Source organism: Tympanuchus pallidicinctus, unplaced genomic scaffold, assembly GCF_026119805.1.
Source record: "Tympanuchus pallidicinctus isolate F22 unplaced genomic scaffold, pur_lepc_1.0 scaffold3, whole genome shotgun sequence".
NCBI lineage: Eukaryota > Metazoa > Chordata > Aves > Galliformes > Phasianidae > Tympanuchus > Tympanuchus pallidicinctus.
The window spans coordinates 64,310,627-64,333,776 of NW_026294747.1; the positions used below are offsets into that span (position 1 = coordinate 64,310,627).

Consider the following 23,150-nt stretch of genomic DNA (forward strand, 5'->3'; position numbering starts at 1 on the left):
CTTTAGGCGCTGAGCTCATTTTCAGGCTTACTCAGTGTACATCAGGTCATTAGGCAGAAAGCTACTTTGTGTAACAACGCATTTAATGTGTACTTACCATAAAAGCCATTTCCTGTTATTCTGTAAAACCAATTAGCTATTTACCAAATACCCAATTTCATGTCTGTGTGATTTCTTTTTCTTTTTCTTTTTCTTTTTTTTTTTTTTGCTAAGAAAAAAGCAAAATGTGAATCGTATAAATTATTACCTTGATAATTTCATCTCATACTTTACGCTATGAAATTATTTTCTAGAAAGGATTGGGACAAACCTTTTGCATATCTCAGAAATGCTCAATACCATGAGCCCCTGCATTTGTCTCAGTGATAAACTACAGCCTTTGCATATTGTGTATAATATAAATCTGCCTTTGTATGTGAATTTGTTCTCTTTTTGTCCTTTTATTCTACGCATAGCTACCATGCATTCCATGAGTAGTAATGAAGATGCATTTCTGCTTTTGCTTCTGCACTTGCTTTGAGAACTTTAAGAGGCATTCCTGGTATCTCTTGCTTATTTAAGTCTTGAAATTACGGAGTATCCTGAAGCTTCTGACCAGCAGCTGAAGTCATTCAGTCCATGATGGATGCATTTGGGACTGCGTCGTAATAAAGGTGTGTGCATTATTTAGAAGTAGCTCTTAATCATAGAATCATTGAATGGCTTATATTGGAAGGAACTTTAAAAACCATCTTGTTCCAACCCCCCTTCTTTGCTCCACTGCTGGTGTCATTCCATCATAGAGGAGCACCCGATATGTCAGGCACAATCTGCCCATGGTGAAGCCATACTTGGTGTCTTGGGTCACCTCCACATCTCACATGTGCCTCAGCATCTCTTCCAGGACAATCCACTCCATGACCTTGCCAGGCAGATGTGAAGCTCACCAATCTGTACTTTCCCAGCTCTTGCTTTCTCCCTTTTTTAAATACGGGAGTGATTTTCCCTTTTTCCAGTATCACAGACATTGCCTGACAGCCATTTACCAAGGACTATGAAATTTTACTGCTGAGCAGTGAACTGCTACCACTACATAACTTGTAAGAAATCGTATCAACTTGTAAGAAACATTATGTATGAGCCATAGGCATCGGGGTTAATAACTTACACTGCTCCAAGTAAGTGTTACGAAAGAGTGTTATACTATGAAAATCTACTATCAGTGCTCAAACTGTGCTTGTAAGTAGGGCTAGATAGGGCTGCAAATTAAAAGATTTTTCTTGTGCTCTGTCAGTAAAAAGGAAAAGGAAGATTGCTATGTGTTGCAGTTAATGGTAGAGACAGATCTATGGCAAGAAGGTGGCAACTAAATGGAGAGTTATTTGTTTCTATAATGAATATTATTTTGTTGTTAAACCAGCTTCTTTCTTTCTTTCTTTTCTTCTTTCATTATTGTGAGGAATAATGAAGGAAACCAAGAAGAAAACAACGTTCCTACTGTTCAGCCAGCTTTCCCCATCCCTGCAGCAGAGCGGTACAAGAAAAACTACTTGTTTAAACGTTTTGTTTTTAGCTGCAAACCCTAAGGTCATCTGTTAACAGCTGCAGTTCTTCCCTTTTTTTTATCCATGCCTTCCCTTCTTCAGGTTACAGGAGTTACAGTTTGTAAAGAAGGCAGAAGTGCAGCTCTTCATACTCCTTTGATATCTCTCTTTATTCCCTACGCCCGACTTTTCACAGGGTCACGTTATTGAAGGGGATGTAGCAAAAGCAGTGTGTTCAGATCAGGACTCCCTTCCCTTCCCTTCCCTTCCCTTCCCTTCCCTTCCCTTCCCTTCCCTTCCCTTCCCTTCCCTTCCCTTCCCTTCCCTTCCCTTCCCTTCCCTTCCCTTCCCTTCCCTTCCCTTCCTTCCCTTCCCTTCCCTTCCCTTCCCTTCCCTTCCCTTCCCTTCCCTTCCCTTCCCTTCCCTTCCCTTCCCTTCCCTTCCCTTCCCTTCCCTTCCCTTCCTTCCCTTCCCTTCCCTTCCCTTCCCTTCCCTTCCCTTCCCTTCCCTTCCCTTCCCTTCCCTTCCCTTCCCTTCCCTTCCCTTCCCTTCCCTTCCCTTCCCTTCCCTTCCCTTCCCTTCCCTTCCCTTCCCTTCCTTCCCTTCCCTTCCCTTCCCTTCCCTTCCCTTCCCTTCCCTTCCCTTCCCTTCCCTTCCCTTCCCTTCCCTTCCCTTCCCTTCCCTTCCCTTCCCTTCCCTTCCCTTCCCTTCCCCTTTCCCTCTTAGTGATACTAGCAGATATACTATTACAGAACAGGCTGATTTTGACCAGAGCTCACACAGCGCCCTTATGGAATGATGTTTTACCAATACTTACAGTTCTGCTCTTGAGGACATACTAATGCTTTCAGGAAAAATAACTTACAACTTGAACTTCCATCACAGCACACTTAGCATTGCTATTTCTTTAAAACCGTCCTCTGTTGTTTCTTTTGCTGATGGCATCTATTGGGCAGCGTTTGATCCCTGTTGCTTTTCAGTTTGCATGCATTAAGGCTGCCTGGCTTTTAAGGACAACGTAGTTTATTCACTATACTTCTTCCAACAAAACCCATGACAGCTTTTAATCACTATATGAAAGATTTAGGCTCTATCTGCTGAAGAGTAAAATAATTTTTGGACACTAATGAGTGCCGCTGATGTAGCTGAAAGAGAAATAATTGTAATTAGCAATAAGACTCATCAGAAATGTATGCCTGTTACTATTACTAGTAGATTTGGTACATAAATTTTATTTCAAAAATATAACTAATTTCAGGATACAAAATTGTGGTTTTTATTTTGCTCAGACAAAGCTTGTATGTTGTGATGAAATAACAGCATAATGTAATATTAAATGTATTTTGAGCTTGGATTTTATACATGTAAAATATTAACTATATTTTATAAGAGCATGTAGCGACAGGATGAGGGGACATGGCTTTAAACTAGAAGAGGGTAGGTTTAGACTAGATATTAGGAAGAAATTCTTTCCATAAGGGTGGTGCTGAGACATTGAACAGATTGCCCAGAGAGTTTGTGGATGCTTCAGGAAGCATTCAAGGCCAGGCTCAATGGGGCTGTGAGCAACCTGGTCTAGAGGGAAGTGTGCCTGCCTATAGCAGGAGGTTGGTACTAGATGATCTTAAAGGTGCCTTCCAATCCAAACCATTCTATGCTTCTGTGATTCTGTATTCACTTTGAGATTTTATCTTTACTAATACATAATGGATACACATCATAGCCTGGGAGCAATAAAAAGTAGATGTTTAGGAATGAAAAGCAGCAATGTGTTAAGTGTCATTTCAGGTTGTGGATGCCCCATCCCTGCAGGCATTCAAGGCCAGGCTGGATGTGGCTCTGGGCAGCCCGGTCTGGTGGTTGGCAACACTGCACACAGCAGGGGGTTGGAACTGGATGAGCATTGTGGTCCTTTTCAACCCAGACCATTCTATGATTCTATGATTCTATCTTTTAATGAAGCGCAAAATTTGTCCGAATATTCAGCACGTGCTGGGAAGTTGGGCTGTTTAAAAGTTCAGAATGAAATACAAAGCATAACAACATTTTCCTGTTGAACAGAAACGTTGCAGGTTTTTAGTAAATGCAAATAAAACAATCGAGTAATATCTATGTAATCATTCTTCAAAAGAATCATCCTCTAGCTTTTGTTTTTTTTTTGCAGTGCTCCCCATGAGATTACAAGACCTTAGAACAACAACAAAGCTCCTCCCTCTGTCCCTCCCCCAGGCATCCCACTACAAAAACTTTCTGGGTGGGAGCTAGATAAGTGGTTAGGATGGTCTTCAGAACAGAGTGGTGGTTGTGGGAAAATGAAAACTTTCTCTTAGAAGATAAGAGTTGTTGAGATTAACTTAAAGAAATCAGTCTGGAGGCTTTTTCTTTCTAAGGGGGCACTGTAAGTGTTTTGTTTCTGCTACATATTTGGTGTACTGTGCAAAATTTCCATTGCTAAATTTGTAAATTTAAATCTCTGTGTGTTTGTTCAAAGTATTGTGGGGTTCTCAGTGTATGTATGTGTGTATGTACATATAAGAGCATGTCTGATTTTAAGTCTTAGATATGGTTTTGTTTTTAGCTACAGGTAGAAAAAAAATCTGTAATGTAGAACTGCTATCTTGCAGCAAACATACTGCTATTCTTTTAACATTTATCACATTTTACTAAACACTAATGAAATTCTCATTCCTTTCAAGCTGCTTTTTGTCTTGCTTTGCTACACTGGCTGATGCACGGTAGTGTTCAAATTGCTTTGATGCTATCTAATCTGAGCTCTAATTACCTTGAGATAGTGCAATTTCTTTTTCTGCACAAATCTGAAATGTTGTTGTGTGATTTTATTCAAGGCATTCAAGTAATGCAAAACCTGGCCCGATATCTGTTTCTGATTTTGGAAGTGATGAGCAGATTTGATTACCTTGTATCGAAACTGTGAAAATCTTTTATGCCTGTTTCAAAACAAACAAGGAAACAAACAGCTGTCCACTCAACATAAGGTTTGTGTAGGGGAAATCGGATTGCAGAGCCCGAGGAGCAAAGTGTTAAGTGGGGGAAATGACCACGTATTTTAGAAACATATTAGTCCAGTAAAATGTGTTATGTTTCCCAGCTTGTTTTTGGAAAAGGATAAAATAAATCTGCTAAACCTTGTGATAATAATCAAAGTATTGGTGTTTAGACAGAAAAAAATAGTAATCTGAGAGCAGATGTGTTTTGTTTAGCTGGAACTGAGTAGATGATAGTAGCTTTTTGCAAGGATTTTACAGCACAGAAAAGAGAGTTCTTAGCCTATCTCATAGTGCTGTAATGAGCTGCTCTCTCATTTCCTCATTTTCCTTGCAGTTCCTTGTTTCAAAAGCATTTGAGCTAGGTATGAAATAGTATTTTGATTCCTTCTAAATCTTCTTTGCTTTTTGTGGAGTATTACTAGTTATTTTTAATAATGGGCATTCATTGCAGTACATATGTCTAATGCATCAACATGTAAAATTGATGATGGATTTGAAGGTATTTGTAACATTCAGCATTTCTAGATCAGTGTTTGCTGTGTATGGTGAGCTGATTAAATATAACATTTGAAATGTGAAATTCTAAAGTAGCTGTTTCCATTTGATCATTGCAGTATCTCTCCAGCTGTGATTAACTGTGCTTAATAGACATCCACTGTCTGTTAATGGGAGTTGAGATGCCTTGATCACAGGCAGGATCTCAATGAAGGTGTCTTTATCTACAGGCAATATCCAACCTAACATCTTTGGGTTTCTGAACATCAGGCCTATGTGTTTATATGCATTTTTATTTTTATACTGTTAAGGTACTAAAAAGGCTGCTGATTTTGTTGGCCTAAAAAGTGGGCCTTTTAGTTACGTCAACAAAAACTGTGCTGCACACACTTCAGTGTGGTTAAGTACACCTTTATGAATTACTTGGAAATACTTTGTTCTGGGTGTTTAGTTATTATCATTATCTGAACTATGTGTAGGCATTATTAAAATTTGATTTTACACATTGTCACTGAAAAATGATTTATTGAAAAATGCACAGATGTGCCCAAATAAGCTTTTGAAAATATTGCTAATGAGCACTGAAAAAGGTACAGAATCATAAGATGACAGAACTATAGGGGCTGGAAGGGACCTCTAGAGACCACTGAGTTCAACCCTACTGCTAAGCAGTTCCCTACAGCAGGGCACACAGGTAGGCTTACAAGCAGGTACTGAATATCTGCAGAGGAGACTCCACAACTCAGCACAGGCTGTTCAGTGCTCTGACAGTAAGGAAGTTCTTCCTTGTGTTAGTATGGAACTTTCTGTGTTTCAGTTTCTGCCCATTGCCTCTTGTTCTACTGTTGCTGGGCTATGAAAAGAGACTGCCCCCATTGACTTGAGCCCCTCACACGAGGTATTTATAAACGCTCGTGACATCCCCACTCAGCCTTATCTTCTCTAGGTTGAACAGACCCAGGTCTCTCAGCCTTTTCTTGTGAGGGTAATGCTCCAGGCCCCTCATCATCTTTATCACCCTCTGCTGGACTATTGGACTCTTTCTATGGGAGCCCTGTCTTTTTTGAACAGGGGAACCCAGAACTGAGTACGTTACTGCAGACATGGTCTCACCAGGGCAGAGTAGAGGGAGGAGGATCCCTCCCTCAAGTTGCTGACCACACTCTTTTTAACGCACCCCAGAATCCCACTGACCTTCTTGACCACAGGGGCACACTGCTGGCTTATGGCCAACCAGTTACCCACCAGAACACCCAGGACCTTCTTTGCAGAGCTCCTTCCTAGCAGGTCAGCCCCTATCATGAACTGGTGCATACAGTTACTTCTCCCCAGGTGCAAGGCTCTACAGTTGCTCTTGTTAAACATCAGGTTCCCCTCTCCTCAGTTTTCTGGTCTGTCCAGGTAGAATTGGGCTCTGCAGGAGCATGGGTTTTAGTAGTTGCAGCCTTTTGATGATTGGTCTCATTGTAAGTATTGCTACATGTTATGCTCTTTTATTTACTCATTTTAAGGTACTTGCCCTATGTTAAACAGGGAGTTATTTGATTTTGTGCAAACAAAATCCTATCAGAGTGAGACATTTTTATTCCTTATTTTTCTGTGAATGAATCTACTAAATGTATGTTAAAACCGATTTAGAAGATAATACAATTTGTTCTTTATTCTTTCATGTCCAGATGCTAAGAGAAAATATTCAGTGGGCTATTACAAGTGGAGGAGCAGATAGAAATAATTTGCCAATCAGAATTAAATATTATACATGCTGGAAATAAGTTGAAGTCCAAATGAGGGCAATTTTCTATTTATATTCCTACTAGTTTTTCCACTATACTTCGAGAGCTCCTTCCATCAAAAACACCCTTCATGGAATTTGAGTGTGTGTCTCATTCTGAAACTCTAAATCTATTAGTTATTATCTGCAGTGATTAGTCATTACCCCCATGAGCACTTGTGAATTCTGTCTGTATTAATGGTCTCATTTGCCATTCTAGAAAATATTGTCCCAAAAGGAAAGTTTCTGTCTCAGGTTTTTGTTTTTTGTTTTAATAAATAATTATAGTACAGTAGCACATGTATGTTTGCTTTCTTTGATTACTTTTTCATCTGTTCCTAATACTTTGCAATATATTTCATTAGTATATCTGGAATTCCATGGGTTTTTCTTTTGGCATAAAAAGACTGTTAAGTTTCATAGTCATCAAAGTCAGCCTTAAGCTACTTAGGCTTACCTAAAACCATGATTAGTTTATTTACAATCAATTCAGTTCCTTCTCTCAAGATGAGAAAAATAAGTACTTTTGAAGTTAATTAGGAAAAAAAATGTGAATTCAATTAAATGTTTTTGAGTTCCTGACCCTTAGGTTATTATCCTTCAGTAACTCAAGTGCATTTATAACTGTTACTTGTGGACCAATCTCTTTTGGGCCAGAGATACCAAAATGTAACATAGGATTTGCAATTCTGGGGTTAGTTTCAATGGAAATTTCATAAATACTTTGCACTGAAAATCAATAGACTTCATTCTAGCATTGTATTTATCTTTAGCAGCGTGTTCTGGTTAATGTGTGGTTCGGATTTCTCCCCACTGATTTGAGTTTACACTCTCTGGTCTATTCTCTGAGGTTCTAGAAGGAATCCCATCCACCATTGCTTTGTCATTACTTCTGGGAGCACATTTTCTGTTGCCTCCCTCTCAGAATTGTGAGAGACTTTAATGTCCAGTGCAAAGGCTGGCATTATTTCTGAGGGCAACACAAATGCTTGGCAGATGATGGAAGGGCAGCATTTCTGTTGTTCCATGTGAATACAGTGCTAATATAGGTCTCACATTGTCCATTAATGTTTGTCCACTTGTTTATCTGCTTACAACTTGTAGTTCTGCTGCTGAAGGAGATGTGTGGTTTTTTTATTTCCTCTTGATCACTACTGTTGGCAGGTCCAGCCTTCAGTTCCCAAAGCTGTAGTGTTAAATCCAGCTTCATATTAGCTGAAAAATTTTCCTTTGCTTCACTTATGACAGTCAGTGCAGTTATCTAAAAGGTCAGTTGCTCTGTTATCCTTAAAATCTCTTGGAAGATAAAATTAATTTTCTTAGAATTATTACAAATTGAAGAAAAGAACATATCGATTTTTCACTCTGTTTATTGATTGAAATGGGCCTGTGGTTTTGCACAGTAACAGTTGTTTGATTATACACTTTCAGTTTGTTACAATGGTACATTTTGATCTCGGAATTGCGGTGCCTGGTCAGATCTCATCTTGCTTTTAAAGTCCTGGAGGAGGAAAAAAATCTGAAAACCAAAATGAAATTATTACACAGTCGTTCATGTTGCACAGTATGCCAGCCATTGGCATATTCTTTTCAAATAAATACACCTGTGCATTGAAAGGAGCAGGCTCTAGTTACAAGAGCATACAGATTCCCTGTCATGGGCCACAGCTGAGCTCACGAAAGTAAGATAGTGCAGCTGGACTTCAGGCAGTGAGAATGCAGAGTGCTTTAAAGCTCTGTTGCTGACCAAAGGTGTGTAATGGGGGGCGTAGTTGGTTCTGTTGTGAGTCTGAAAGGGTAAGTCATCCTTTAATGATTCTCAATCTTCTTCACCTTTTGTGGATGAGAACTGCAGTCGTGTAAATTGCTGGCAACCGTAAGAAATAACAGTGAATTTGGAACTCTGTTAAACCCCAGAATAAAAGCAGGGTTTGTGAGTATGTGAGAAGATGAAGTTACTTTTTCATGTACACCTTTTGCTAGGCTGCTATGAGAGGCTGAACTGTGTTTTCAATCACACCTGCAACCTGTCAGCATGAATAAACAAGTCAGTGATTTGAATCAAAATCATGGTAGTTCAAAGTAATTCAATGTCTTTCTTCTAGGATGTGGGGAAAAAAAGTAGTCACCAAGCAAATAAACATAAACAAGACCTCCAGATACTACTGCACACCCCCAAAACATTGAGACAGCTGTGAAGCTCTTGGAAAGTAGTATTATATGATTATCTTTAGGTTGTTTAAGTTCTGTGTAGCAGTCTGTATGGAGTTTCATTAGTGTTGATCAGTGGTCACATCATCTCCTAGCGAGCCTTGTTCTGAAGAAATGCAGATCCCTGGCATGCAGAGCAGGGCAGCTTTCCAGCATAGAGGCTATCCCAGTTCCATCACTGATGCTACTGTAATTATTATTATTTTGATAACTCTATCTAATGTACCTGACTGTATCAAATGACTCGTAATTACTAAGTGTGGCGTGAGAGTATGCAAGACTCACTGTCAGCAAAGTGTTAGTGAAAAACAATATCAAGCAGCATTGTGCATTTCGTGGTGTGATGCATTCTGCCTTTTGTACACTTTTGATGGGTCCTTTTGACCTATTTACCTTTTGAAGGTAAATTCCAGGAGAAACCTCAGCAGAAATCTGGAGGCATGTTTGCAACTTGGTTGTTTTACAGACTCTTCATCTTCTTTTTGAGCTTGAAGGTTTTTAAAAGTTTGTTGTACAGGTTGGTTATTTTTTTTTTTTTTAATGCTGATGAATAGACAATGCAAGTGTTCTCTCACCATAAATTGTAAAGCCTGAGCTACAGCAGAACCAGAGGAGATTCTGAGCTCAAGACCTTTAAGGTTAAACCTATTTCTTGTTGGGTTTTTACTATGGTTTGTGAATATTTCCTAGGACATACTCAGACCTCAACTGTACAAAGCTCCACTGTGATAAAGTCAGTGTTGGCCTTGGTTTGAGCAGGGCATGAATCTGATGAGCCTCTTCCAATTAATATTTTGTGTGCCTACGGGATCAGGAAGGGTGGTAGATATGCAACTACTGTTAGCAAGAAGTGCAGAAATTAAAGTGTGAGGTTGCTAATACTGTGAGTTATTTCAGAGAAACAATTCAGCAGTTGTCAAAGTTCTGATAGAGATGTGATTTTGACACATCCTAGATGAAAAAGAGGAAGGAATGGGTTTTGTTTTACATTACTGTTTCTTCTAATTGAATGTGTTTCTAATTCCTTCTTTATTTTCATGCAGGATTTCACAGAAGGAAAAAAATAATGTATCTATTTCACTTTAGTTACTGTTTTTGTTTTTTCTTTTCCTATTAATTTCTGCTTATCAAGTCCTTTCTCTTTTAAGCTATTTCTAGCACTGAAAACAAACAGAAGGAAAATGGATCCCTTGTTTTGGCCACTGGAAACTATCAGCTTTCAACGGTTCACTCCCGAGTCCTTGGCAGCAATTGAGAAAAAAATTGCTGAGAAAAAAGAGAAGCAAGCCAAACTTAAGCAGGAAGCTACTGACCAAGAAGTTGAAGAGGATAAAGTGACTCCTCAGCTTGATCTGAAAACCTGTAAAAAACTGCCGTCTCTCTATGGTGACGTTCCTGTGGAGCTTATTGGGGAACCCCTGGAAGATTTGGATCCATACTACAGTGATCACAGGGTTAAAATCAATAAATAAATAAATAAACTTTTTTTTTCTTCTTTAATTTAATCTGCTATGCTCCTAAGAGATAATGAAGGTTGTATTCAGAAGTTGCTGCTTTTGGATTGCAGACAGATCTGTAGATAGATTTTTGTTTTAGAACATTACTGGTATTTGTTGGGGTAGCCATGCTAACCTATGTCCCATACTGTGTAATACAAGGTATTTTTAAGGCCCAGTCAGTAATCAGAATTGATTATGAGAACAGAATACACTGGATAGATTTTGATCAAAAATAGGTTCTGAGATAACTGATGCTTTGTTACTCAGAAGAGTTTCTATGAAGTATGTGAGGCTGAACTCAGTGCCTGTCAAACAGTGGGCCACCCTGACTTATTGCAAATGCTTTTGCATAATTGCAAATACACAAACTAGGTGAGGCATATTTGAAATGTTTCCAGTACTCTGTATAGCAAAAAGATTAATTTGCGTTAGACAACATCAATTTTTTGTTACTTTGTAATGTCTCGTTAGCTTTCTTAATTGTACAGTACTGAGATTGCATATACTCCATGCCACTGCAAAATGTTTTTCTTTGTTGCCTACAGCAGTATGTGAATTAGATGCTGTAGGATTCTCTTCCAAATTAAATGTCTGTTGTATGATTCCTTATTATTATACCTGAAGAGCAGAATGTTCCACTCAGTCTGACGTCGCTGTCTGTAAAATAGACCAGCAACTCACTGGAATGTGGTCGTTTAATCAGAGAACGTGAAGCAGGCTTTGTAATTATTGATGAAAAGGGCCTTGCAGAGACTTTTTTTCTCAAAGCAAACAGAATGATTGATGGAAAGAAAATAAGTCTGATTGCTCCAAAGGCATCTACATAAATGTTAGTTAGCTGTTTTTGATTAGACAGTTTTTACTTCATCTGCCAATAGTACTGAGCTGCAACGGACCTTATGGTAACTAGGAGGTAATGTACACAGCTGCTTGATCATTTTATTTCTTTAAAATATTTCATGATTTTTCTTTTTTTTTTTATAGACTTTCATGGTGATCAATAAAAGACGGACTATTTTCCGGTTTACTGCCACGCCTGCCCTGTGTATACTTGGTCCTTTTAATCCAATCAGAAAAGCAGCAATTAAAATTCTGATCCATTCATATCCTTTGCTTGAGTTCTGTCGTTTTAATTTTAGAATGTATGGTGCACATTTATGTGGTTTTCTTCATATTAATCAAATTGTGGCTTTCATGCTGAGAGCAAAACTATTTACAAGATGCAATATTTACAAATACTACATTTTAGTGTTAAAAAAACTCTTATTTGAAGAGTTAGATTTGAAGATGCTGTTACGAAACAACATTTAGAAGCTAGAACTCTTTGTGAATCTCCAGTATAGTGACAAGTTTAAAATTTTAGTTAAAAACAAACCAGGGACTTCCTCATAATTAAAACAGAATGGCAATTACAGCAGTGCTTTGCTGAAAGAGTCCAGTGTTTCCCTAAAAAGGATATTTCGGGCTCAAGTTTATACAGCTCTGAGCACAACTTCTCCTGTATTTGGAAAAAGATATAGTTTGAAGGAAGTTAAAATATAAAGGCTTGCAGGTGCAGAGCTGCAGGCTGAGTCGTTTCTGTTCTTTCTGCCAGATATTTGTTTTCCTTTAGACTTGTTCATTTGTGGGAATAGATCCCTCTGTATGGCTGACTTTCCGTGCATAGTCATGCCATTGCTAAAAGCAACTTTCCTGAACTTCACTGTTTTATAATACAGTGCTTTTTCCTTAGCTTATTATTCACATTATTTGTTGGCTTCATTACACTGACTGTGATACTCAACTGTGCCTCCATGGCTATAGATAAGCTTGCATCAGAGTTCAATGGAAGTGAGTAAGTATCTCACTTGCCTTTTCTTCACTCTAAGGAAACTAACACACGAGACTGAAGAAGAGTAAATAATGTGGTGTGCTAATTCTGGTGTTCAAAAACCCTCAGACAGGCTGCTGAGGAAGATTTGAGATTACTGTTTTATAGTTGGTCTTTGTGGAGCTTCAGCCTTTTTTCTTAGAGGCATACACATGTGCACTGCATATTGGCTACTTCTGCCATCTTGTGTAATGTAGAAGGTTGGCCCAGCTTTCCTTTGGAGGCTTCAGCCTTTTAGAGAAGTTGTACAGCTTTAAGTTCTTTAAGTTCTATATCCCATATATATCTATATATCCTTTAGGATAGGATGAGATAGAACTGGATGAAATAGACAAGCTGAGTGTTGTCAGTCTCTCCTCACAGGACCTGCTTTCTAGCTCTTTTACCATGTTTGTTGCCCTCCTTTGGGAGTTTCCGAGATGCCCCCTGTTCAGCTGCTCTCAGTAGGAAGCCATCTATTTAGACTGTCGTCTTACCTTTGGCAATTGTGCCCTTTATCCACTTTAACTTGAATGAATATTCCAGAATTAAAACTTGAAAATGTGCCTGTGGCATCAGAGGTTCCGTATTTTTAATTGCTCATATTTTGGGGTAAGGACCATGATAATGATTGCTTAGTTTATATAGACCTTATTTTGGGTACAGAATTTCTGCTAGAATACATTTATGGAACATGCAATCTTTCCAAGGTTTGCAGAAAAAAATGCCTTTTGTTGCTACAGTTCTGCCAAAATGTAAAGCCAGGGTATTATTTTCTGCCCTGCTTTAGAACGTATATATGGACTTTCATTATTTTTCATAAGAGCGTATGAGCTACTCTTCCTGTGGAAATAGTATGGTATACTTAGATGAACATTTGTAATCACAGATCTACATGGAAATTGCTCTGAAACTCAGGGATACATCTTTTTATACTCATGAAAGTAATCTATCCTGTTGGTTCTACTTTTGATTCCATCCTGTAGTTAAATCACAGAAAAGGTAGAATGTCCCTGAATGCATTTCAATCTCATTCATGTTTTTATTTCTGTATCTTTAATACATGTTTTCCTTCTCAGACACCTCTTCACTGCCATATACACTGGTGAAATACTGATAAAAGTATTAGCAAGAGGATTGGTTTGGAATGAATTTACCTTTCTTCGAGATCCATGGAATGTTCTGGATTTTGCTGTTCTTGTGGTGACGTAAGTAAAGCTCAATTTTTCTTTCACACTCAAGGGGACAAATGTACACATGATGTGCTATTTTATGTTCCAAAGTTCTTTGTAGTAGTTGACATTCTGTGGCTTAAAAATTGCTCTGTTTCAGTCACCCCCTGTGTATCTGCTGCCCAGTGAGACAAAAATGGGAGACTTTAGTAGTCTTTAAAACAAGACCTAAATGTAAAAACTCTTTTTTTTTTTGAGCTCCCTTTAATTTGCTTTGTGTCTCAATGCATTATCACATTTAATAGACCTATTTTCTCAACTTAGTGCATTCTTATCTTTCTTTTAAGAGTTCTCTGCATAGACAGCCAAAACCAAGCATGCCTTATGTTGTCTTATTTGTTCTTCTCTGGATCAGATGAAGCTCATTTGAGAAGGATTCAAAAGACATTACAAGGTGTTGAATGACATGCTGATAAGTAACAGATGATATCTAAGTAATGTAAAGCATTGCTCAAGGAAAAACAGACCTCACTTTACATATGCAGCTAGGAGCTCTGAAATAGATTTCGTTAGTTGGGAAGAACATTAGGAGTTTAAATAAATGATCTGGTGAAAACACTACTTCATGTGCACTTATGGCCAGAGAATAAAATAGAATACGAAGATACTGAGGATGAGATACAACAAAGTGGAATGCAAAGTTATTTGCATACAGAAATCTTCACATTTTTTCAGGATTGTACGTAGTTTTGCACTTGCAGCCTTCAAAAGGCAACAAAAAAGATACAGAGAAGGATGAGTAAATGTACATCTTGTGTTCCATGTAAGGAGAAACTAGGTAGTGTAGAACTCATGAAAAAGAAAAAAAAACCACACAGTAGGAACATGGTAGAAATCTCTAGGACAGAACCAGAAAGAGAATAAATCCTTTTTATAAAACCACAGATGAGGTAAAGGCACCAACTGAAGTTTTCAGATGGCAGAATGAAAATGAAGGGTTTAGCTTCTCACAGCATGCGTAGGTGCATTACCATAGGAGGTATTGGATTTCTTGTGTTTGGAATGTTTCTGGATAGAATGCTGGAGGAGATCACATTTAGGTTTTATTTAACACAGAAGTAGGTTGTCGTCTTCAGGAAATCCCTGAGCTACAAATTTTCTGGAAGAAGGAAATCTTGGCCTCGATTCAAAACTCTTCTGTAAGCCTTTGTCATGGGCCATTCTTAAATATGGGCTAAGTGGCCAGATGGATCTCTGCTGTGATCTTATTTAAGCTCATAGTAAAAGCAGTTAGCTATGTGGACAAGAAATGAGGAAGAAAAGAAGTCAGAATTTGTATCTCAGATTTATCTTGAAAGCAAGATAGTCTGGTAGCAGTGAACAGATACCTCAAAGCCAAGTCTGAGCTTTCAAAATTTTCCCTGCCATTTAGCATTGCTGAATATGCTCTGGTTGTTTGTTTGTTTTTAATTTATTAGAGAATCTTGATTGAAAGGGACTTTTAGAAATCATGTGGTTCAAAAGTGGAGTTGATTTAAGTTAAGTTGTTTGGGATCTTGTTGCTCGAGTACTGAGTTTCTCTGAGGGTGGAGATTCAGTAAATCTCCCCAGGCAACCCATCCCAACTGCATTTTTATTTATTTCACCCATTTACCTAATTGGAATGTCTTGTGTAGTAATTTAACTCTGCTATCTCTCATTATTTCATGGTAAGCTTCCAGGAACTGGACAACTCCAAATTCAGCTGAATTTTGTCTTTTTCCTTCATCTTTCCTACACATCCTTTTAGAATACCTTAGTCAAGACTTCCCTGTTGAGATAAGGGGATATTCTGCTGCACTTGCTTTACTGTGCAGAGCGGAGCATGTGATTCTTGTGCTTTGAAGAAAATACCCTTAAAGATCAAACCTTCTGTTCTAGGGGTTACTTTTCCCTATGAGACAATTTCTCCTGGGTTCCTGCCAAGCAAATCTCTGAACAAACTGGGTCTGTTGTCTCAAAGTCCAGGAATTCATCCTCCTGTTTATCTTGCTTACTGGTCTCAGGGTCTTGAAACTTACAGAATCTAATGGGCTCTGTAACAAAGACAGCTTACAATTGCCATATGCATGACTAGTTTTCCCTCAAGAGTAACAAGTTATGTACTCAGATGTCATCACGTACAATCTACAAACCTCTAAGGATTTTAGACTGAAGACATGTACACAATCAGTAGCTATCAAGTAGTCCACCAGCTGTATGCAGAATTATGTTTTGCAGTCTTGATTTGCTACACATACTCCTGATTCATTTGTATTCAAGCAGTTATAAGCACTTTTCTACATATTATCTATAGTATATGGAAATTAACAGTACAGTTGTTACTTCAGGTACTTTAATCTTACAGGCTAGGCAAAGCTGTGGTGTTCTGATCTGTTACTGTTAAAAGTCATGCTTTGAGTGAGTAGTTGCCTAAATCATCTCCAGAGGTCCTTTCCAACCGGTGTTTCTCAGATACTGTTATTGAGACTTCATGTTTTAAGGAATTCTGTTACCAGTATGGTCTCATTTAAAAAAGGGTCACAATATCCATTCTCACATGAAGGACATCTTACAAAGTATGAGCTAGCCAGATAAAGTGTTGCATAGAATATGAAGCTCTTACAGTCCTCATTTTCTGTCATTTCCAAATTGCTGAAAAAATTAAATGGAGAATGGTTTCTATATTCAAGTTTTTAATTGACTGGCAAAAGTTACAAGCAGTACGGAATTAACATATTTTAAAGCTAATTTTGCTCAATTCCCTTTCTATAAACTATATATAATGTAGTTTTATGAGATAGTTGCAATATCTGTGTTCAGTTTAATAGGTTGTTTCAGCATATACTTACTTTAGCCTTCTGAGTCAGTCAGTTTGAAACGATGCGATTATGTCATTGAAGGTTTTATATTCATTGACATTTTTGGGGGATAAACATTTAAATACTTCAGCATCCAAATCCATAGGAAGAAAATCTTGTTGTGTTTCTTTTGAGTGGCACTGTTCAAAAGGCTCAATATTTTATAATTATTCCTAAAAATGAATTTAGATTCCAAACTTCAGGCTTCTATTTCAGGATATATTTGCCTTTTTCTTGTCTTTATTGTATTAATTACTGTATTCTCTGTGTTCATACTCTCTGCAAAGATGGATCTTTGTCATTCAGTTACATGATGTTTAATTTTATAGGTATATTAGTATCTGTACAACATCAGGCAATATTTCAGCTCTTCGGACATTCAGAGTACTGAGGACTTTGAAGGCTATTTCAGTAATACCAGGTAATCACCTCCTTACTTCAACAGAGACTTACTAATTCCTCACCTTTTCATAGGATCATAGAATAACCAGGGCTGAAAAAGACCTCTAAAATCATCCAGTCCAACTGCCCATCTGTCACCCTCAGTACAACATCTAATCATCTCTTGAACAGCTCCAGGGTTGTGTTGTCTGGTCACTTTGTGTCAGTTAACGTGGTCCCAAGGTGGGACTGTTTTGCAGTATGTAGTAACATTCAGTAGTATGCTAACAGAATGTTTTATCATCCCTACTCAAAATGATTTTGCCCCAGGCAGATTTTACTATTTCTCCTCTTTCTATACCATCATTAATGCTCACTGTTATTTACTTATGTCTTTTCTGAACAGTGCTCCCTATCCAATTTCTTCTCTTAACATAATAATTGCTATAATAGCATATTCCTGGTTTATGTTACACTTCATTAGCTTATGCTGCTGTAATTATTTTACAAGAATGTTGGCTTCACAATATTTAAGAATGTTATTTCATAAGAGGTTGTTTAGCCAGTATCTTAAGCTAGATGACACCTTAAGCTTTAATATTCAAGCTAGCAAAACCAGTTTTAATAATGAACAGGAAATTTAAGTAAAAAAATACATTGCTCATCATATTTACCTCAATACTGTGAAGCTACAAGATCATTTACACTGATTTGTTTTTAATATACTCAGAACTGTTATATGTTGTCATACAGCAATGTTGCATTCTTCTTCTCATGATGCATATCATTGAATCTTGTTTTTCTAGGTCTGAAAGTCATCGTGAATTCACTTATCGAATCTGTTAAGAAACTTACTGATGTGTTGATCTTGACTGTTTTTTGCTTGAGCATATTTGCTCTAATAGGCCTGCAGCTTTTTATGGGCAATTTAAAAAACAAATGTGTCCTCACAAATACTACATACAATGACACATTTTGTAAGGATGCCAAGATATATAACGCAAGTGAAAGAGGTAAATTTTATTACTGTCTCCTTTTATGTCATCTGTGTACATGTGAAGGAAGTTTCAAAAAGTTGTTTTTAACACAAATGATACAAAACAGTTGTGTTTCCTATGAGAAGCTCTTTGCAAAAGTAGTGATATGAAATCTCTCGGACAGAGAAACGTGACATTAATGAGTCTAGTATTTAAGGAAAGATTAGCAGTCTATGTGATAGCACAGGCTACATTTTCTGTAAGCACCTGTATAATCAAGGAATAGACACGTTATAATTAAGAAATATACAAGAATGTTAGGCTTTAGTCATTCTAAAGAAGAATGGATGGAAAGCTTGGGCTCACTGAGAAAACTCCAGGAAGAGTGATCTCCAAAAAAGATCCTTCCCCACTGGTAGTCAACTCTTAAATGGAGTCTAGGAGAGGTGCAGCCAGGCTCCACCCCTTCAGGTAGCACAGGAGAATTGCCTTCACCTGGCTGACTCATTGCTTGCCTCAGGTGGTCAATCAGAGGCTCAGGCTGTGATTCAGAAGTTCCCATAAACTACCTTCTTTACCTATTTATCCTATTTTTAAGGGAACTGTGCTCAAATTGAATTTATTTTAACACAGGCTGTGTTGTTCATGGATTTTGACTACCTCTTTTAGATATTCCTATATTTAAAAAAATGAATAAAATCTTACAATAAATAAATTAAAAAAACCAAAACAAAACAAAAACAAAAAACTTCCATATCTAGGGATGGATCTGCAGAGAAACAGCCCTAATAAGGTTTTCACTGAGATTTCGTATATTAGGCCATCATTTATAGTGCAGTAATGTGTGGCTTACTGTGTGTGGTTAGGAACTGAGTATGTGAACAGCCACTTGAACCTGGAGAAGTTTAAGGCAACAACTTCTGAGTTAAAGATTCCTTTTTATTATTATTACTATTTATTAGATATCTGTGCCAGAATGAAGGGATCTTCTGACATCCTGCTCTGTGGTTACAATGGAAATTCTTCGTAAGTGAGAAAACGGTTTCAGTACTTCCTTGTTTTCCCCTCTGTATGGATTTTGGCTTTATTTTTGGCATGAGGAAATACTGGTGATTTTTCAGAAAGATGGATTTTTTTCTTAATTCTTAATTTTATTAATTTTTTCTTATTTTCTTCTTTTCATAATACTTAATCTGAGAGAACAAATGAATGGTAATACTAGAATGTCCACGGTTATTGATGTGCTTTCTTGCTAACTGCTGGTAATATAATTGGTATAGAATATGAGGAAAAATATGAGGGGAACAGATCAGTAAAGAATGTGAGGTATTAACAAGCTCTCTTTATCCTGGTAGATTGTTTAAATGTCAGTATAGTTTTATATTTTCCCCCTTTATGTATACCTTTGTATGTACCCCCCTCGAGAAGAGAGTTTCTCTCTAGTCAAGACTGTACCACAAATCTGTGACAAGTCAAATGATTTTCCAGAGTTGTCTGATATAAATCAGTTCTTCTAGAATCACAGAATGGCTTGGGTTGGAAGGAAAGTTTAAAGCCATTGAGTTCTAACCCTCCTACCCTGATCTGTTTGCAGATCAGGCTGCTCAGGACTCTATCCAGCCTGACCTTGGCACCTCCAGGGATGGAGCATCCGCACTTTCTCTGGGCAGCCTGGTCTGGTGGTTGGCGACCCTGCCTATGTCAGGGGAGTTGAAAATAGGTGATCTTTGAGGTCCTTTTCAACCCAGGCCATTTTATGATCAATGAAACTGGAGTTTCAGATGAGCTGAACAAATCTGTACATGGTGTTGTGAACTAGAGTGCCTTAGAGTATATTCTAATACTACAAGTGTAAGTATTGTTCTCCTTCTTTAGAGATGAGTGCCCTGAAAACTACACATGTTTGAAACGTGGGAACAATCCTGACTTTGGCTACACAAGTTTTGATCATTTTGGCTGGGCCTTCCTTTCTTTATTCCGTCTGATGACACAGGATTCCTGGGAGCGTCTGTACAGACAAGTAGGTACTTTTATCACCTGCTACGTTGACTTTGGACATGAAGTTCAGAGGTTTATGTCCAGTAGAAAAATCTGCACCTATTTCAACATTACTGATACAAAACTTGTTTTAGAACCAATATTAAGGAAGAAGCTTCAATTGGCTAAGTTGTAACACTTTCTGCAAGTGACACTGAATGGCAGCATTCTTAACATGAGCACTGGTTTCATTGGAGAACACACTTAGAACAGTGAGTAGTAAATAAGTATTTTAATTATGACACTAGCAAAGGATTGGGGATGTGTAAGAGATCCAGTTAGTGAGTTCCCTACTGTTGAAGGAGCTGTGAGGACTTGCATACTCCGTTCTTCTCTAAATCCTGACTCCTCATCAAACCTTTTGGCTCAGAACAAATACACTTAGATTTCAGAGTGTATTTTGATAACTGGAACTAAAAAAAAAACCCAAAAAACAGAGCCTTTTATGTTTTATTTGCAACGTTTAAGTTCTGGGGTTTTGTTTGTTTGTTTTTTACATAAACTATACAGAAATTGTATGCAGAGGTCTTTCTGGATCCATTATACCTATGCAGTGTCTGTGCTAGAAGACAATTATCTTCTGCCTTGTTCTGCAGTTTTCGTATGGTTCGCTTTAACATCTCTTCAGCAATTTCTGTTGATTGAGATTATTTTTTTAATGGATACATCTGCAGATGACACCAACTTGGGTAGGACTGTTGATCTGCCTCATGGTAGGAAGGCTCAGCAAGAGAGATCTGGGCAGGCTGGGTTGATGGATTGCACCGAGACTCATGGCATTCAACAAGATCCAGTGCCAGGTTCTGCACTTTAACCACAGCAACTCCATTTTGTAATATGGGCTTGAGAAGGGTGGCTGGAGAGCTGCCAAATGCAAAAGCATGTGGAGGTGTTGGTAAATAGCCAGCTGAACACAAGCCAGACAGTGTGTCCAGATGACCACAAGGCCATTGGCATTCTGGTTTGCATCAAAAGTAGTGCAACCAGCAGGAGCAGGAGGTGGTCATGCCTTGTACTGGGACTGGTGAGGCTGCACCTCAGGCTTTGGGCCTCTCACCACAAGGATACTGAGTTACTCAAGCATTTCCAGGGAAGAGCAAGAGTTGTTGATGGGACTAGAAAGCAAAGCTTAAAAGTAGTGGCTGGGGGAACTGGCTTGTTTACTGTGAAGAAAAAGGTGGCTTTATCACTCTCTACAAGTCTCTGAAAGGAGGTTATAGCGAGGTGGGGGTTGTTCTCTTTTCTCAATGGCAAGTGATAAGATATGAGATTACAGCCTCAAATTGCACTTGGGCAGGTTTAAACTGGATAGCAGGAAGAATTTCTTCATAAAAAGGATTGTCAAGCATAGGAATGGGCTGCCCAGAGAAGTGGTGGGTTCCCTGTCCCTGCACGTATTTAGGGTGCTTTAATGTTGCTGTTAGGGACACAGCTCAGCAGTGGACGTGTAGGATTGGGTGGATACTAGACTGCTAGATGATACTGAAAGTCTTATTGGATGATCTTCAAGGTCTTTTCCAACCTAAACAGTCATGTATTCTTACTGTTAGTTCAAGGTCATGCGGTTTTTGTTTTCTAATGTCTCAGAACTTGATTTTTTAACCATCTCTTCCAGTGCTACTTTAAAAAAAGTAAGAATAAGCACTCTAATGATTGCCTCTTATTAACTAATGATAGCATATTTTAGAATTTTTAGATAATTCTAGCTTTCTTTCTTGTTATTTTCAGTAATTTCTTCTGTAGTCACCTATAAATCTCTTTACAGCTGAAGTTGCCTTATCATACCTTAAACTCTGATCGTTTGCCCAATTTGCTGAGAATTACTTCATTTAATTTTAATAATAAAATTTTGTTCATTCTTCTTCTGAGCCATATAGAGCATCCTTATGAATGCTTGAATAGAAATACATTGTATTATCAGGTTTTTAAGATCTACAATTTATTTACTTGAGGCCATATGAGCTCCTGATTAGATGTATTCCTAGACCTGCATAACCGAGACCAGAGGTAGATCCTGCTACTGTGTCAAGAGAACAGTGCAGTACCTTGACCTCTTGCATTGTATAGGAAAATAAGTTGCTAATTTCTAATCCTACTGCCAATGTTTGTATTTTAAGAATCTGTTGTGATCTTTTTTTTCTCATAGACTATCCGTTCATCTGGGAAAAGCTACATTTTATTTTTTATAGCTGTCATCTTTTTATGCTCATTTTATCTCTTCAATCTGATATTGGCTGTAGTAACTATGGCATATGAAGAGCAGAACAAAGCTACTCTTGCTGAAACACAGGCAAAGGAAAAATTACTTCAGGATGCTAAAAAAATTCTTGAGAAAGAACAGGTTTGTAAATTGCTGTATATAATAAAGAATAAAATATATATTTTTTCTTATATCCTTGGATTTAACAAACTGCCTTTTCTATCACTGCATAGTCTGACAAATGAAGTACAGGTAGAGATACATGCATCCATGAGGAAAGTTGACATTTCTTTAATTTCTTGAGATTGAGGTTGGAACTGCAGGTGGATTTCAGGATTCTCACTTTCTGAGAGCCACTGTGTTCAGCTGAGCTCTTTTTGAATGATTGCACACAGAATGTCTACCAGCTGACAAGACCAGGATAGGCAGCCTTTGCCAGGCTAGTACCATTAGTTCCATGTTCATGTAAAGGAGCATCCAGAAACTGCATTAGTTTTTTTGCTGTTGGTTTTGACACGCTACAGATTTATATTTTCCTCTTCTTCTTGGCACAGTATTGCCTAGATTCTTTAATTTCTTGGCCCATAGCAGACTTGGGATCTTGTTTTATTTTATTCCTGAGAAGTTAAGCGCCCAGCTGAAGCAAAAACACAGATTGAAAATCATTGGTAAGGTATCATTTATCCTCTGACTTTTGTGAAAGATACCTCCAATTTGCAGCTAGCAATCAGAAAAGTCAGACTTGTAAGAGGACTTACAGATTTTCCATACGAAATATCCCATTTCATTGTTAAAACAAAAAGCATCACTGTTGTACCAAATTTCTTCTACAGAGCTGTGGATAAGCCTGTGCTATTTCTATGAGTGAAATTTGAGCTTTCAAAGTTTACTTAGTAAAAAAGTTTTAATATTTTAGGATATAGTTTGAACCCTGATTCTTCTGTTGTCATTGTGCTCAAGATCCGAAGTGAGAAAAGGGAGAGTAAAGCAATATGCCTGAATATTCTGTATTTCACATATGGAATACAATATCTAAAGTGACAGGGGCAAGCTTAAATTATGGTAGCTGAAAACTAACCCTGCTTTTATCTTTCAGTCTTAGGAATACAGAATGCAACTCAAACCCCTTTACAGTACTTTGGTATCCA

General features: G+C 37.9%; 1 protein-coding gene across 4 annotated transcripts in view; it reads left to right on the plus strand.

Annotated features, from left to right (window-relative positions):
• The first annotated feature begins 3,781 nt into the window (after nt 1-3,781).
• The window catches only part of LOC128085842 (sodium channel protein type 5 subunit alpha-like), a 43,490-nt gene continuing 24,121 nt past the window's right edge, over nt 3,782-23,150 (plus strand). For 2 of the 4 annotated variants that reach the window (XM_052693760.1, XM_052693763.1), the window contains exons 1-10: nt 3,782-3,921; nt 10,157-10,462; nt 11,492-11,609; nt 12,251-12,341; nt 13,436-13,564; nt 16,737-16,828; nt 17,595-17,801; nt 18,728-18,791; nt 19,641-19,785; nt 21,949-22,143. In XM_052693760.1, the coding sequence (XP_052549720.1) occupies nt 10,190-10,462; nt 11,492-11,609; nt 12,251-12,341; nt 13,436-13,564; nt 16,737-16,828; nt 17,595-17,801; nt 18,728-18,791; nt 19,641-19,785; nt 21,949-22,143 (1,314 nt within the window). In that variant the 5' untranslated portion in view covers nt 3,782-3,921; nt 10,157-10,189. Of the gene's footprint in view, nt 3,922-8,557; nt 8,687-10,156; nt 10,463-11,491; nt 11,610-12,250; nt 12,342-13,435; nt 13,565-16,736; nt 16,829-17,594; nt 17,802-18,727; nt 18,792-19,640; nt 19,786-21,948; nt 22,144-23,150 lie in introns of those variants that run through there. The other 2 variants (XM_052693761.1, XM_052693762.1) reach the window with 2 other exon arrangements.